At 39.7% G+C, this 17,417-nt stretch overlaps 1 protein-coding gene across 1 annotated transcript in view; it reads right to left on the bottom strand.

Moving 5' to 3' along the window:
- Window positions 1-17,417, bottom strand: part of UVRAG (UV radiation resistance associated) — a 120,524-nt gene that overhangs the window by 25,390 nt on the left and 77,717 nt on the right. The window contains exon 13 of the mRNA XM_089513015.1: window positions 11,088-11,166. Within this exon, the coding sequence (XP_089369141.1) occupies window positions 11,088-11,166 (79 nt within the window). The remainder of the gene's footprint in view (window positions 1-11,087; window positions 11,167-17,417) is intronic.

The following is a 17,417-nucleotide window of genomic DNA, read 5'->3' on the forward strand; positions in this document are numbered from 1 at the left end:
ACAGTAAGGAGTGGTTAGCTCATCATATGCATACTTCAGGTGCTTGTGAAGGTACAGCATGTATGGTTCCAAAAGGGTCATGACTGTGTTGGCCAACTGCATGCTGGCCATTAAGGTGGAATGGGTCAATGCTGTGAAACAGATCTCCAAATGCCTCATCAAGTGCCTCATCAGAAGGGACTCAGTGTTAGTAGTCAATGCTGAAGAACTGCTAAAGTCTCTCTGAGTATCCAAGAAAGCAATGGAAAAATATACTGGAGAGCGAGGGAAGCATGAAGCATAAAGCCAGCCAGATTGACTATGTTGACTTTAGAATTGTGGGAGGGTGACTTCAGACCAGCACAACCTCTTCATTGCAATCAGTGAAGCTAGCAAAGCTAATGTAATAAACATAATTGGAAGGCAGTGACTTGCAGTAGTCACAAGACGAAGATGACAGGATTAAGAACACTAGTTCATCTAGCCCAGTTTTGAAACAGCTCTCTTTGGTAGTATCCCACCTAAAAAATAACCAGATCCAACAATGCTCAGCATCTGAAATAAAACTAGTCTGTTAATAAGGGCGTTGTGGTAGCTGTTGTTATGGTGTGCCTGAAAATAACTTCCGATTTACAGCGACCCTATCATGGCAACATTTCTTGGCAATGTATGTTCAAAGGAGGCTTGCCATTGCCTTCCCCTGGAGCTGAGAGCATGCAACTTGCCCAAGGTCACCCAGTGGGTTTCATGGCCAAGGAACTGAACCTTGGTTTCCAGAGTCATAGTCCAACAGTGAAACCACTACACCATGCTGGCTCTGTCTCTTCATAAAAATGCAGCTCACAACTGGTTTTCCAGGTCCAATGTGGGAAGATACAGATATCTTACACATGCTACCCTGGAGGATATGACCACATCCAGTGGTTTTAAATGACAAGAAAGAAGACTTTGATTGAGCATTAGAAGAAATTTCTGGAAAGCAAGAGTGGTTTAGCAGAGGAACCAATTGCCCCTTCCAACTCTATGATTCTATGTTTCTAAGCTTTCAAAAATGCTTTGGTATGCAAAGATGATCAACAACTGTTTGCATATGGCTAGTGTATGTTTACCCATGGCAGGTCACAATATGCATAATTTAAAACCAGTTTGCTTGCTAATGTCTGTGTCCTGACAGAAGAAGCATTCCAGGAGCATTTCAGAGTAAATGATCAGGAGAAATACATGGCTCAACAAAAATATGAGTATGAGGGGAGACTCAGAAAAAGGAACTCCCCAAACATATGATGTTTTGTGATGCTGTCTCTAATACACACACATAAAACTTGAAATCATAGAAGAACACAAAGGGTGGCATCTTGGGGTAACAGCTTAAGATTCTTGAACAGTATAAAGATGTTTTATTCAACTTGCCAAGTCAGGCTAAAAATATAGAGTGCTGGAGTTGCAAAATCACGTCTTGTTAAATCACCTCTTCAAATGGCAGAACTGCACCTCAAGCTATGACTTGGCATTAGAATTTGGCAGTTTTATTTTGGATACTCTTATATTACCCTTATATAATGTGGTGTAACCTTTTTGTTTTCATTTGCCTTGCTACAGTTTTAAAGTGCCTTTGGAATCATATTAAAGAGTGGAAGGTGGAGGAGATCCTTAAAAGAAAAGAATCAAATCTGTGACTTTGCTAAGGCAGACCTGATTTAGTGTTCAAGCTGCTAGCAACCTGCCATATTTGCAGCACTGAAGGCTTTGGCTTTTGCCTTCAAGAGGGATGCCTCTTTCAGTCTAGACAAGCTATGGTTTGAACAGTTTTGCAGATGGGTAACATATTGGGAGACAGGAACAGAATTCAAAAGCATCTAGATAAACTAGAAATTAGTGAAATAAAATTCAGTAGAGACAAATGCAGAATTCAGCTTTAGCTGGAGATACTACATTGAGCAAGGGTTGGAATAGATTATTCCAACTCTATGTTTGTATGACTGTCACGCAGTTACTTGAAAGCTGGAGCAGATCATTTTTAATATCCCGAGTTTGGGGGGGGGGGGGAAGGAGGAAGTAATAGCACAGCAAACATTTACTCTCCAAAGGAAAACTGGAGAAGTAAAGCCTATTGCTGGATTCCTTGCCCCATGTTAATTGGTTAGTGACAAGTGTAAACAATTACAGTCCTATATAATAGGGAAGACCATAGTGCACAGCCCTATGGCAGTTTACTGAAAAGTCTCACAAAGTTCAGGGAACTTCCATGGAACCTCTCCCCCCCCCCCCCCCCCAAGTTACTTTTCTATCAGAGATTCTGGGAGTTGTCCAAAACAAAATAACTTTTCTAAGCCCCATGATACACAGGATTTCACCTGTAAATCCATGGTGGTAAAAGCCATCCCCTCCTTTGACTCTGTGGCTTGGCTGCGCTGCTGTTGGTTTTCAATCCAGCTGCTGACCTGAGTGATAGCAGGCTGGGGGCTTTGGCCACTTCCTGATTCTCCTGGGATGGAAGGGTTGCGAGTGTATTGCTTGTGAAAGACCCCACATTGGGAATTTCCACTGGACAAGGTACTTATCAATGGTGCCCAAGGACTAGCTGTAGAGCACCCTCTTATATCCTGCACCAAGTGGTGGACTGCTCCCACTACCCTACCCTTGGTACACCACTGAATACATCCATTTTGTGGAGGAGAAATAAAGTGGATCTAGCTGGAAAAGTCTCCTTTCAAAGAGAGCAGAGAACTGCTGTCAGAGAATGGAATACTAACCTGGAGCCAAGGGTAGGTTCGCTACTGTTGGCCACTTCACCACATTTTCAAGCTCTCCTCCTGTTGCCTTTTCTAGTCATTTTTTTTGCTCACCTATACAGAGCTCTTCTCAAAACTGGAAGTGATAGAACTAGCAAGTCAAATTATTATTATCCTTTTTTAAAAGGCATTTTTATGCCTAAAAACACAGTGGTGGGGATATGCCTAAACATTTAATTCATTTAAGGCATTCATTTATCACTTTTAGGCCCACCATTGTACAATGGGTAAAATGTACAATGGATTAAAACATTTAAAATGGTGAATGCACCTTTTAGCTTTAAAAGCTAAAAACTCCTCTTTAATACAGCTCTGAAAACAGCCAGAGTAGCCAGTCCTAGTTTTAAGAACCAAATGCCATGACAAGACATTTTAGGGCAAAAATATTTTTGGACCTTCATGATTTGAGTGTTTGAGAAAGGGGTGGGCTTCATCCCCAGTGTGATGTTGCTTCCCCCAAAAGCTGGCATTTGTACATTCCTGGGTTTAGGTGAACCAAAGGTATCAGCATATGGCAAATTTAGTGTGTTCATAAAATAACTCCCTTCTTGAACAAGGTCTGTCACACTTTGATTTTATTTGGAATTATAATGAAGATGTGGGAACTATTTCCCCAAGCAAACTTAATACTTAGAATACTTTCTAGACTGAATTCTGATTTTAAAAAGAGCTGCTGGGAGACTCATAAAAAGTTGCCTCATTCTGCACAATATATCATTTTATACAATATTCTTTTGGAAGAGAGCAATTTAGATGACAGTGCAGTCATTAAAGACTTCAAACCCAAACACACCAAGGCACATTATCAATGTTTAACTCTTTTTACAGCCAGACCACAGTCTTGCATTATAACCTGAAACTTTGCAAAGTTTATGCTTTCGTATTTATTTAAACTCTTCAGTACCATGAAGCGATGTTGATCAGATTTCAAGACATGGGTGTATTCCCTTTGTATGACCTCACTCGGAGGGAACTTACACATTAATCTGACTTTTACATTGAGGGTTTTTTCTTTCTTTCAAGGGTTACAAGTTCACAAACCCAGTAAGCAGCTTTGAAGCAAAAGGACATTTGTTTCCACAAAGGGCAGAAGATTTTAATATTCAATCCAAAACCAAATAAAATTTCCAAAAATCTTTCAGTTTAAAATTCAGATTTAGCACTATAATTCAAAATGCTTACAGAACTCAAACAAGAACCAGGTGGCTGAGAGGCAATGCCAAACCATGATACAGTGTTATTCCTGAGGTGCTCCAATGAGCTAATGAATTCAGTGAGCCAGTGGATCTTGGTGGGACAGGATAGGCATATCTTGATGGTTCTTGATGTCATTCATTAACTGATTCAGACTTCAAACACAGGCAAACAAGGCAACACCAGTAATGACCTTCAGATTAGGCAATTAGGTATGTTTAGCCTGGAGAAGACAAGGTTAAGAGGGGACATGATAACCATGTTTAAATAGTTAAAGGGGTGTCATACTGAGGATGGAGCAAGCTTTTTTTCTGCTGCTCCAGAGACTAGAAAACGGAGCAATGGGTTCAAACTCCAGGAAAAGAGATTCCACCTAAACTTTAGGTAAGAAGAAGGGCCCTCCCTCCAGTCCATCTGCCCTGGTCCAGGCATCAGAGGGAGAGAAGATCTGCTGGACTTTTCCCCTTCCCCACAGCCATTCCCTTCTCCTTTTGTGTCTTGTCTCTTTAGATTGTAAGCCTGAGGGCAGGGAAATGTCTAATTAACAATCTGTAAGCTGCTCTGATAGTCTTTTGGCTAAGGGGGGAGGTATTATTATTATTATTATTATTATTATTATTATTAGGAAAAACCTCATGACGGTAAGAGCTGTTCACAGTGGAAGACATTGCCTCAGAGAATGGTGAAGTCTCCTTCTTTGGAAGTTTTTAAACAGAGACTGGATGGCCATCCGTCAGGAGTGCTTTGATTGTGTATTCCTGCATGGCAGAATGAGGATGGAGTGGATGACCCTTGGGGTCCCTTCCAACTCTACGATTCCATGAGATTTATTCATTCCTGCCTCCAGTCAAGTTTTGCAGGATCATCCAGCACCAACTATCCCCTCGCCCAAGCTTGGGGTATCTGGTGATGTAATTAATTTACTGATAAACACTGAGTTAATTGAGACCAATTCAGCTAGCTCAGGGCCACTATGAGTCAACATACAGCAAAAACAATTCAGACTACTGATTTTGACAAGCTTTCTAGTGTTCGGGAAGTGGATCCACTGCCAAACTTGTGTTTGATCCAAAGGCTTTCTAATGAAATGGCTGCAAAACTGAATGTACTGAATTCACACATGGCCAACTATCCTGTGCATCTCTGCCTAGAAGTATCAGATATTACAACACAATAGGGCAAAACTGGTCATTGCAATATACCATAACTTTTTCTTTAAGCTTTGTACCCTTGGGACTACAGCACAAATATTATCTATGTTAAAATACATACCAGTGTCTCACTGTTTTGTTTTCAAGAGGGTTCTAGATAGTCGGGATGTTTGTCTGAGATAATATGATGTTAAAAGCCTCACAAAACTTTAAATGGTCTAAACTTCAATACTCAGGGAGGGAATCTCCTGGTAAGTATCTGACCAGTTTTCCACATGAGGAAGAGGTGAAAAAGAGGGGCTACTCAGGATTCCTATTCTCTGCCAACCATCTCCATGGGTCAGCAGGGCCTTCGCTTATCACCTCCGCCTACAAGTGGGCATCACTTGGTTTCTCACAATAATACAAAATATTCTGATAAGCCTTTCTGGATAACCTTTCAGCTGGTTATTTAGTATCTTAATTCACTTATACAGTGTGTTTATAAGTTTGGCTTCCATCTGCAAAACAATTTAATTTGAAGAAAAGCCAGAAGAAACAAACAAATAAAATCAGCAGAACTGCTTTCCTTACAGTGAGCAACTCATCTGGGAAGGGAGGGTCTTAAGTCATTACAATTTGTTTGAGTTCTTAGTGCTGAAGAACAGAGGATACACAACAAGACAGCCTGGTTTTGTTTTACAAGTTTCTCAAGCACCAGAAACCACAATGGCACTCCTTTCTGTGCCTGTCCCTGCAAATTGCTTTGATGTATCTGTGGTAGTAAAGGGAAACAGAAGTTTTATACAGACAGCATTAAAGCATAAGACTGATGTGGTGTAACTGAAGTTGTTACAGTATTCCCTGATTACTGAAAATAAAAATGGGCACAAATGTTAAAGCATGAAAACAATGTGCTAGTCAAAATCTGAGGTTCACTCAACATATTATTAATTTTCAGGCACAGAAATTCGCATCAAGAGAGTGTTAAGAACGAAAAAGTGACATGCTCCAGAGTTTCAAAATACCATTGCTAGGGTGTAATTTCTTACTTCATGAAGCAAAGCTAAACACAAAGGACTCCTATGGACTGATGAGACCAATTACACAGGTACCTCTGGGTTTCTACAAAAATATGGAAGGTTTTATCTGTAGCTCATACCAGATGGGTTATACAAAATGATAGTGGTTTTTTAAAAAAGCTAACAGATGTTCAAAGCTTGGAAAAGTTACCTTTTCAAGCTCTGGTATTAGCCATAGCAATAGCAGCTTCTTTTATATACTGCTTCATACTGCCTAGCCTGTCTCTAAGCAGTTTAGAACTGTAAGGCAACTGCCCCCAACAAGCTGGGTACTCATTTTAGCAACCTCAGAAGGATGTCAGGCTGAGTTGACCCAGAGCCCCTGGCTGGGATTGTTTGTGAGTGAGTGGCTGCATTTAACCACTGCGCCACTTGGGCTCCTGGGGATGGCATTCTGGGAATGACCCTTGTAAGGCTGAACTGTATTTTTGCAACTATTGAGTAACAGAATTGTGGACCAGCTGAGCAGCAGAACAGACAATGGACACCTTCATGATAAAACCAGGGAAATCTGACTTTCTTGAACATTGGCAGCTTACTGGTATATGCTGTCCAATCACTCCTGCTTGGAACAGGAGTGAATGAACACACCACAGATTTTGGGTTGATTTTCTGTTTAATAGGATGTGCAAACTCTCCAAAGAGCTGGCCCTCTGAGTTTTCTTCCCCAAAAAGAAAGAACTGGATCCCTGCTGAGTGTATAGATAAATAACCCTCTAAGGTCTGTGGTTTCATTAGCCACTCACACTGCAAGCAGGAATGGTTAATGAGTGTGCAATAGCAGGCTGGCTCACAGACACAAGGATTGTTGTAATGTCAAAATGCAATCCAAGTGTTTAGGCCTGAAGGGCTCGAGCGTTCTTTCCACATTCCATAATACAGCCCTTCACTAAAATGTTTACCCGGCAGCCAGAGAAAACAGTCAGGTACTTGTTTGTTCTTAGCATTGTGGAGTTTAAAGTCACTTGCCATTTTAATACAAGTTCTGATATAGAAGGCTGAGATCTTTCCAGCTGGCAAAATCAAAGTCATCTAGGTGGAACTAAGACAGATAGCCAGCCAGCCACTCCTTTCCAACAAAAGTGTAGATCCCTCTTAATTTCCCACAGTTTCAGCCAGGAAAACTTCAAGTTATAATCTATAATTTTCTAGTACATCATGGAAAGACTGCTTTTTTATTCACCTGTCCTCTGTTTCAGACCAACTGGAGCTGCATGCAGTATCTGTATGTCTTTCCATGTGGACAATACACTCTTGTCACCCTTACTGCTGTACAAGAGAATCAGTTTTTCAGGATCATAAATGAATTACATACACTGTTCCATAGTTCCCAAATTAACATGTTACTATTACAGTAATGCACTGTAGAAAAAGAAGCCTTTGCATAACTAATGTAGGGGCGAAGCAGATGGCAGATAAAGAGCAGCCTCTGGCTGTTCTGGCTGCAATCATGCCAGGACTGTGGCAATCACACGACCCGTTCCAAAAGTATAAAGCACATGCTGATTCCCCCCCCCCCCCCCACCCTGGAATTCCTTTGTACACTCCATTAACCACTGTATGTCTGTGAAGTGATCCCTAGTACTTCTTCCTTTCCTGAACTCTGCTTGCATCTCTGGGATTTCTTTCTCCATGTATGGTTGGAGTCTGTATTGCAGAATTTTGGGCATAATTTTGCTTGCGTGAGAGATTAATGCTTTGGTCCTATAGCTGCTGTAATCCTTTTGTGTCTCATTTTTGTGGATTTGGATGTATGCATATTGATCATTTCCAGTCTGTTGGACATCGTTTTGTTTTCCATATTTGTTGACATATGTCAGTTAGCACTATAGGTGTTTCTGTCTGCGTGCATTTTAGTAGTTCAATCGGAATATCATCTGTTCCTGGTTTTTTATACATGAGTATATAGAATTAAGCCCACAGGCATGTGAGAGCAGACCAAATACAGCTACTAGAAAATGGTGTTAGGTGGACACCCGAGACAAAAGGCTTTGCTACCAAACAACTTTCACCTATGCTGCAGTAAAAAGCAAACTTAGCCTGACATTGGCAACACGAATCTACATTGCTTTGTCCCTTCTGTTTATCTCACCCACCAATAAGAGAGACTGATCCCCTTATTCTGTTCCAAGGGTGGCAGTGAGGGATTAGTAGTAGTTTCTGGGCTTGAAAAAAGATTAAGGTATACAATGTGCACAGTATCATGTATGTTTCAAGGATGTTTTCTGTGTGCGGGAAGATTCCTGTTTTATGGTCCTTGGTTTTAATCTCAATCAATTTTCAATTCCTAAAGTCATTCCTTGCACTTCTCTCATGAGCCTGTCTGAATCTACAAAAATATGCCAAGTCTTCAGTTCCAAATAGGAAAAGAATCTGTGCATGTGTGATTAGTGATGACTTTAAAAAAAAGATGAGGGAAAAGGGGGGTTTAAAAACCCAGATGAAACAGATGGAAGCCATTATCAACTAGCTGAAATAGAACACACTGATATACCATTTCCAGTTCAAAACAATGCCCATAATGATCTGCAGAAAATTGTATTGACCTGCTTATAATTCCACCTTACAATCTCGAAGGAGTTAGGCATGGTTTTCATTGTTCTTCCTTTACAATTTCACAGAGATTCCATCCTCCCTCTTGGGATACGTTTTGATTTTCCAATGATTTTTGTTTTTGTTTGCTTTGTATGCCCCAGTCCTCTGCCTCCCACAGAGGAATCTGGGTAAGACACATATCACAAAGATCCAACTTAAAGAATTTCCCACTTGATTGTAAGAATAATTTGCACTGCCAGCCTGACTCTCCACAGATAATCTGAGCCTATCGCACAACACTATTGCTCCTTGTAAACTTACCTTAAAAGATCAATGGCAGTCTAACAACTGAAATTGTCAGAGGACTTAAGTTTAAGCTGCAGGAACCTAGGAAGCTCTCTGATACAAAGTCAGACCGCTGGCCCTTCTAGCTCACATATTCCACACTACACTGAATGTGCCAATTCTCATCTGATTTAAGAAGCTAAGAACAGCTGGGCCTGGTTACTATTTATATGAGAGACCACCAGACAGTGGCATCACTAGGGGAATGCAGGGAGTGCAGACCATGCTGGGTGACACCTCAGAAGAGCAGTATTATATGTTTGTAGGATGTTTATGGCTAGGAAGATAGATAGGAAGATATGGTTGAATTTGTAGGTACAGTGGAATCTCACCTTACGCGGGGGATCAATTAAAGACCCCCCCCCGCGTAAGGCGAATTCCGCCTATGCTGGAACCCCAATCATTTGAATGGGGCTCATGCAAGCGGCGGAGCAGGAGTGTGGGGGGCGCCATGGGCGTGCACCCATTCATCTGAATGGGATGCGCCGCCCCGCACGCGGTTTGAGCACATACGCTCAAATTGCATATAACGTGGGCGCACTGTATATAGAAGTTAAATTGGCTTTTTTTTTCTTTTTCTGTAAGTAGGAATATGCTCTAATTCGTTCTTCCCTGTTATTCTAAGTGTGCGGGGCGGACTGTGTAGGGAGAGGCATTCCCGCAGGTAACCCGGGCCCAAGCCATGTAGGGCTTTAAAGGTAATAACCAACACCTTGTACTGCGCCCGGAAGCTGATTGGGAGCCAGTGAAGAGATTTTAAAATAAGTGTTATATGGTCAAACCTAGATGAACTGGAAGAAGATAGAATGGCTGTTAGAAAGCTAAAGTATGTGGTAGAAAATTAGAGTAAGTGATGGAAGGTTAAGGATGAGGAAGATAGTTTGAGTGTTGGAATGAAGGTTAGAGAAGAGAAGGTTAAGGGTAAGTGTTAGAAGAAAAAAGGGTTCGTAAATGTTCGAAGAGGGGGAGAGGGGGGAGAATAAGAGGAATTAAGTAGGAGAAGGAAGAGGAAAGAAGTTGTTGGAGTTAGAGAAGGTTAGAAAAGAGTAATAGACAGAAACAAAGGCAAAGGGGGTTGGGTGGGTGGGTTGAGGCTTCGGATTGTATATTTTAACCTTGTAAGCCGTCCCCGATTGCATTTTGTAGAGAGGCGGGATATAAATAAATTTTATTATTATATTATTATTATTATTATTATTATTATTATTAGCATTGAAGGTTGAAAGATTCTTTGGGGAATGTTTGATCACTATATGTCTGATTTGTTACTTTGTATGGATGTATGTATAAATATATGTTATTTTGTATGTATGCTTAACATGTATGTTTTTAATTTAATAACAAATATTTCAATACACCTTCGCTGAGGTGGCGGCTTCCTCCTGAGAAGGCTGCAGCGGTGGCAAAGGAGAAGAGAAAGCATGCCCATTTGGCTGCTTCCACCTTCCCACCCTGCATTGGGTGACACCAGAGAATACCAGTAGCCGTATTGGGGAGGGACCACAGCTTAGCACTAGAGAATATGCTTTGCATGCAGAAGGTTCCAGGCTGAGTCTCCAAGTAAGGTTAAGAAGGAGTCCTGCCTGAAAGCCTGCCATTCAAGAGTTGATAATACTGGGCTAGATGGGCCAATGGTCTGGCTCAATCAAAGGAAGCTTCTTATGTTTCTGTTGTCAGTCCTGAATGGCTACAGTTCTCTAGGGGCACCAGACTAGATTCCCTCCTAACCATACTGGAAAATGTTGGGGAACAAAACATAGGACCCTTTGCATGTAAAACATGTGCTCTACCACTAGCTACAGTTTGTCCTCACTCCAATGGCAATGTAGGTGATTCTAATTCAGTTGACCTGGTATGCAAAGTATCCAAGATGTGGAAGAATCTGTGTGTGTGTGAACAGAGATTCTCTCTGCCTGTCTCTTACATAGAAATTCAGTGTGTATGAAATGAAAACAACTGCTTACTTTCTCCCCAAAGAAGAATCTATATTGTTCAGTTGTGGAAAAGTAACTTTCTCACAGCTAACATACCTGTGCAATGTTTTTGTTGAGAAGATAGACGCCATAATCAAACTGTAGTTTCTCTCCTCCTTTTGGATATAATGGGAATCTAAAAGAGAAAGGGGAAAATGTGAATTCACTTGTTTACGCAAGCAATTCCTGACAGCCATTTCTCCTGTCACAAGTTTTTTGTGATACAAGACACAGAGCCTTGCTTCTCCAACAAAGAAACCATTACATAACAAACTGTTTTTGCAAATTTAGAAAGGGGAAAAGGTTTAGCCAACACAGCCCAGCACTGCAGTTTAATGTGTGCCCCACCCCCAACAGTATTATTGTATAGTTAATGCAAACCTAGGTTTTCTCTTAATCAATATTTCTGAACCAGTCAAGCCACTGCTTTCAAATCCTGATGAAGACAGAAAACTGTTTAATGTTAAACAAGGTGGATGTCAGTGTCAAGGGAGTTGGACGACTATTACAATTGGCTGGGATCCTTCAGCTGACAGAGGGCTCATTCATTCATTGTAGGATGTCAACAAAAGAGGAGAGAGGTGATTTTCACTAACTCCTACTTCTCTGCAGAGCAAAATTACGAAGAGGCATCACCGAAAATCATCTCTCTCCTTATCACTGACAAAAACTCCATGGACTTGAAGAGCTTTCTATCAGTCAAGGAACATCAACTGAATAAAGCTAAACCCAAGTACTTGTGAGAAAACCTACTGAGTTCAGTAGGATTTACTTGTGTGTAGAGATGTAAAGGTCTGCACTGTAAAGCTGATAAAACAAGGGGCCATTACAGAGGGGATGAGCTAGGAAGAAAAGTAGGTAGCAAAGGAGTGATCAATTTCCCATCATATTTGGGAGTTTTTCTGTAAAACTAGGTAAATTAAATGTTGGAAAAGTAATTAAATTAAGAAAAATTAAATATGACAAAGATAACCATTAAAACAAAGAACTTTAGAATACATGCCTTGTTTTAGTAATAATAATTAAAAAGTGTCAAATTCTAAAAAAATCTGTAATGGTATGATTAGGTCTCTCACTAACCTAGAGGATATAGAAATCTACCAAATGGTTACAGCTTTATTCTCCAGCAACCATTTAGGAGCTTTATGTGATTCCCCAGTGTCACTATTAAACTGTTCTCAAAAAGATCTTTCAATACAGCAGATAAATTAGATTACTGGAATTTCAATAATAAGGGATTATATTACTGACCCCAGAGGTATAGGTGACCCAACTGGTACTTAATCTACATATATTTGCTCAAGACAACCTACAGATAGTGTAATGTAGCAGCGAAGAAATGGAGCTGCAAATTAAAAAAATATAAATAAGTAAGCTTAAAAATCAAACTATGTACATATATAAATCTTTTCAACACCACTACAAAGTGTACCCTACACCCATATACCATTTAATTAATCTATTTTCCAAAATTGCAATGACATTCCTGGAGGTATATATCCCCTTTAAAAAAAACATGCTCTATAGATTTCTTTCATACATCTTCAAAGTCTTTACTTTTCCATAATCCTTTTTAAAATTTAAGTCTACATGTTAATTTATCATTAATAGCAATATCCCAAACGTCTTTATACCATTCTTCTATTTGATAAAAAGGATCTGCAAAACTTTACATCCTGAGTTTGAATGTCACTTCAGTCCTGAGCTGAACACAGTCTGAGATAAGCCATACTTTGCCTTTATCCCTCTATTAGCAATAGCCTGTGATGAAGAGTTGAAAGTTTTCTACTGCTATAGTTTTCCTGTTGAAAAAAAAAATCTAAAATTGTATTGTTTCACAAGATCACTGTATACACTCGACTATAAGTCGACTTCATCTATAGGTTGAGGGCAAGACACAGGGGCATGTAACAATGGATGTAAAGGATGATGCAAAGGAAAATAATGCTGAAGAAAATTCTGGCAGGTATAACTGTTTGTGCTCATCCTAAAGGCTGAATAGATGAGAGTAGAGGGGATCCATGCTTCTTTTGGGTGCTCTTAGGATGGAGTAAGCATTCACCGTTTAGCACTCTGTTCAGAGAAAGGGGATAGTTGACCCTTGGTTAAGACCACCCAGGTTTCTTGGGTCAATTTTTTGACTAACACACACACACCTATACTTATATATGAGTATATACAGTAATTGATACCAAAATTAATGGATGTGAACCCAATCAAACTAGACAATTTCAAGTTGTTATCATTCACTTTTTCTTCCAAGATAAATTCACTAAACTCAAAGGCACCTACTCCCAAGTAAATGTAGATGGAACTGCAGTCTGAATGTGCTTTGTTTTAATAAATATTGATCTCTCAGTACCTACAAATATTTCAGATGGAAGACTGTGGGTTAATGGGGGAATGTTTGTGGCATTTCTAGAGGACGGAAAATTAACATGGCGTACATTCTAGGTTTTGGTTACTAAGTGGCAAATAAATAAATAAATGTAAGAGGTACTTCCTAAATCACATCCCATGAACTGGCCTAAGAATTTAATCAAAAATGTATTCTGATAATAATGAAATATCAACCTTACAATGCTGTTGTGAGGACATAGGAAGGAGAGACCCTTTTCAACAGTTCAGAAGTCTTTTTTTATCAGTGTGTATGTAGAAAAGATATGCATCATCCTATTCAGGTTGATTGTGATATGGTACAGTTAAGTTTCCTGAAACTGACTGGGTTGGCTCAGTTTGGGTATTTTAATCTTGCTAAGCTATTGTTTTGGTTTTGTTTCATTCCAATATTCTGTAATATCTGTAGGATCATATACTTGGATGGCTCTAAACCCGTAATTCACCTCCAAATCCTCAGGACAGGGAAAGATTAACATTTGAACAGAAATTTAGTTCTGCAATGAGATCATAATGCAGATGACAGATATTCTGTGTTATTAAAATGGTTTCTTTAAAGCAACCAAGACAAAAACTGTATTATTTCTAACAAGAGTCATTAAAATGAAAGGTTTAACAAAATGTCATTGCAGCATCCCAAATTGTCAGGCTGTCAGTTTTACAATGGGTGACTTCAAGTTGAGAAATATAAAATCACTCTAACCACTATATATCTAAGATCACTCTGCTTAATAGATCTATAAATTCTAACTGCAGTACAGGAAAATAAAACACGCTCTAAAATGAATGTATGCATGAGGAGCAAAACTCCACTGCTCACTGCTGTTCTATGAATCACAGGGAATCAATTTCAGTATCTACTGAGTTATTTTATCCCATTGTAGCAGGATTTAGATTATAAAAGGATAAAATTACAATTAATAACACAAAACTCATTCAGGTTGGACAATAAATATGCTCTTTAAAACCAAAAAGTACAAATTTGTTACAATATAGTATTTCATTATGTTGTTAGAAAAAGAGTGGGATTTGCTACAATTAGAAAGAAAGGCTATAAAAATAGGGCTAAACAGAGTTCATGGCTTCTTCATAGTTTGTTTTAAAGGTTTTTTTATATTATCAAATATAATAGAAATTTATAAGAAAGTAGTGTTCCTTTTTAGTTCCATTTACCGTATTTTCCGGCGTATAAGACGACTGGGCGTATAAGACGACCCCCAACTTTTCCAGTTAAAATACAGAGTTTGGGATATACCCACCGTATAAGACTACCCCTCTTCCAACACACACCAATTAAAAATTTAAAAAATCAGATTTGATTTCAATATGGTAATTTTAATTCAAATGCTTATGACATACAGGAAAACTTGTTGTATGCAAAGCCTGCTTGGATTGGTCAGCTCTCCCTGCCTGCCCAGCCCTCCCTGTCTCCAAGATTTTATTCTCCCTTCCTGCTTTCATATGGTCGCCACATACAGAGGGGATGCGGCCGTGGCCATTTTGAGTTCCCCCCACCATATGTGGCAACTGCAGATTCTCCAGTCCAGCTCGGAAGTTTCAGCACCCACCCTATAAGACGACCCCCAGCATATAAGACGACCCCTGACTTTTGAGAAGATTTTCCTGGGTTAAAAAGTAGTCTTATACGCCAGAAAATACAGATTCAGTTTTTAGTAACAGTCCGCTTCCTCCTAACTCAATTCTAATGGGGGGGGGGGGGGCGGAAACTTGCACCATAAATGTGAATATCCCAGCTTTAATCACATGCTATAATTGTAGAAAATCATTTACAGCAAACATTTTCCAGAAAATAAAAATCTAGTTTTTGTTGGAAGATTTTTTGTTTGTTTGTTTTTGCATTCTCTTAAATAGATAAATTTTCCTGCATGCAAATCCGTCTGTCTGCCCTCTTGGAAACATCCCATTTGCTCCTACTGAATCTCAGGGCAATAACTTTGCAAATGGGTAAATAAACCATGTGATTCAGGTCACTGCCCCTTTTAAGTTCTCTATCTCACATGCAAAGATTTTTTTCCTGAACTGTTGGGTTTTCCATCTTCCTCCTCTCTCAAATTTCTTTGGAAAGATGTAAGATAAAGATTTCTTCTTTACCTGTACTATTCATTAGCTAGATTATGATATATGTACAGTGTGCCCACATCATACGCGGCTTTCAGCATATGCTGTGCCAGAAGAAGCAATGGCATGCACATCACACCACAAGCACAAGCCCCATTGTTTTTAATGGGGTGCCACCATACATGGTATTTCCCTTACATGGGGGGTTCCGGAACATATAAAGGAAGGGCCCACTGTATATGTAGATCAAAGCCATTAGTAAACTTTTGTTTAAACTGCAAGCTACTTGTGTTGTTGCTTTTGAGTTACTCTCAGTTCTTAGAGAAGCAGTTAGACAAGGACACATTTCTGCTACTCTGCTGATATAAAGCTAGATCCTAATAGGTTTGGCTTTGATATTTAAATATTTTTGTTTCCTTATCAAACCTCCAAATTTAGGATTTAGTTCATTCAACCCTGACCATTATTACTCCATCGTTACATCTTCTTCTCTTTTCCCACTTCTTCCTTTCATATCTTGGGGTGTAAGGGATTACAGAGGGAGTGTGTTCTGAAAGTAAGCAGGTCAGCTTGTTATAAGACAATAAGAATATAAGAAAAGCCATAAAGGATCAGTCCAGTGGGCTAGTTTGTTCAACATACTGTTGGCATGCTGTTCAATCAGATGCCTCTATAAAGTCCATAAACAGGATATCAATGCAACTGTACTGTCCTCTGGATGCTCCCTAATAACCAGTACACACTGCGTTCTACTCTATAAGGCACATAACAGGTATCTTAGGTATTAGCCATGGATGGTCCCACCCTCCATGGCTAATACTGCTTTCTACTCTATAAGGCACACTGCTTTCTACTCTATAAGGCACATAACAGGTATCTTGGGTATTAGCCATGGATGGTCCCACCCTCCTTGAATTTAACCAATCCACTTTTAAGGCCATCCAAGTTGGGAACCATAGCTACATTTTGTAGCATTGAGTCCTACAGTTTAAGTATGTACTGTGTGAGAAAAGTACATTGGGTGTCCTCAGGCTTAAGTAATATAAGAGAGGGAGAAGAGTATGATTGTACATGGTGCTGTTTAAAATAATAAAGACTGTTACGCATGCGCCTGCATTCATGTAATTTTTTAACAGCATAGTGGTGGAACACAGTGGTGGAACAGCGTTTCTACTGAGTGCAACCTGTTGTATATCCTGAGCTGAAATTGAAGTGGACAGCTCACTGGGAATGTAAACTAAAAAGCATACTTAAAGAACTGCATTTATCCAGCCTTCGAACATGATGCAGTGCCATTAGGGGGAAAGGTCTTACCCACTGATGATATTTTCATATTTTTTTGGCTAGGGATGGTCTTCCAGTAACTTTACAGTACCTTCTCTGGTTGCTTAGCAAAAGATAGCAGGCCCATTTGCCTAGCCAGTTTTTCATCTGATGCCTAGGGACTCCAGTACCTAACATGGTCCTTGTTGACCTGGATGACTGATCTGGTATGAGATTTGTTTTTCTGTTTGTTCCTGCACCATATTTAATGGATTTTGGCACCTTTAAGTGCAAAGCTATCAAGCTGAATACCAAAGTTAGGATTGTCCAAGTCATCATATTTCCTATCATTATGTATGGCTATGAGAGCTGGACACTGCAATTCATTTAAGATGTGGTGTTGGAGAAGAGTGCTAAGGGTACTGCGGACTACCAAAAAGACAAACAAATGGACCCTGAAATCTCCCTGGAAGTCAAAATGACAAAGTTTTTGTGGGTTTTTCAGGCTATGTGGCCATGTTCTAGCAGAGTTTCTTTCTGACGTTTCGTCAGCATCTGTGGCTGGCATCTTCATGAAGATGCCAGACACAGATGCTGGTGAAACGTCAGAAAGAAACTCTGCTAGAACATGGCCACATAGCCTGAAAA

The sequence above is a fragment of the Sceloporus occidentalis genome, unplaced genomic scaffold (assembly GCF_023333645.1).
Source record: "Sceloporus occidentalis isolate IW3139 unplaced genomic scaffold, rSceOcc1.0.p SCAF_2, whole genome shotgun sequence".
Classification (NCBI taxonomy): Eukaryota; Metazoa; Chordata; class Lepidosauria; order Squamata; family Phrynosomatidae; genus Sceloporus; species Sceloporus occidentalis.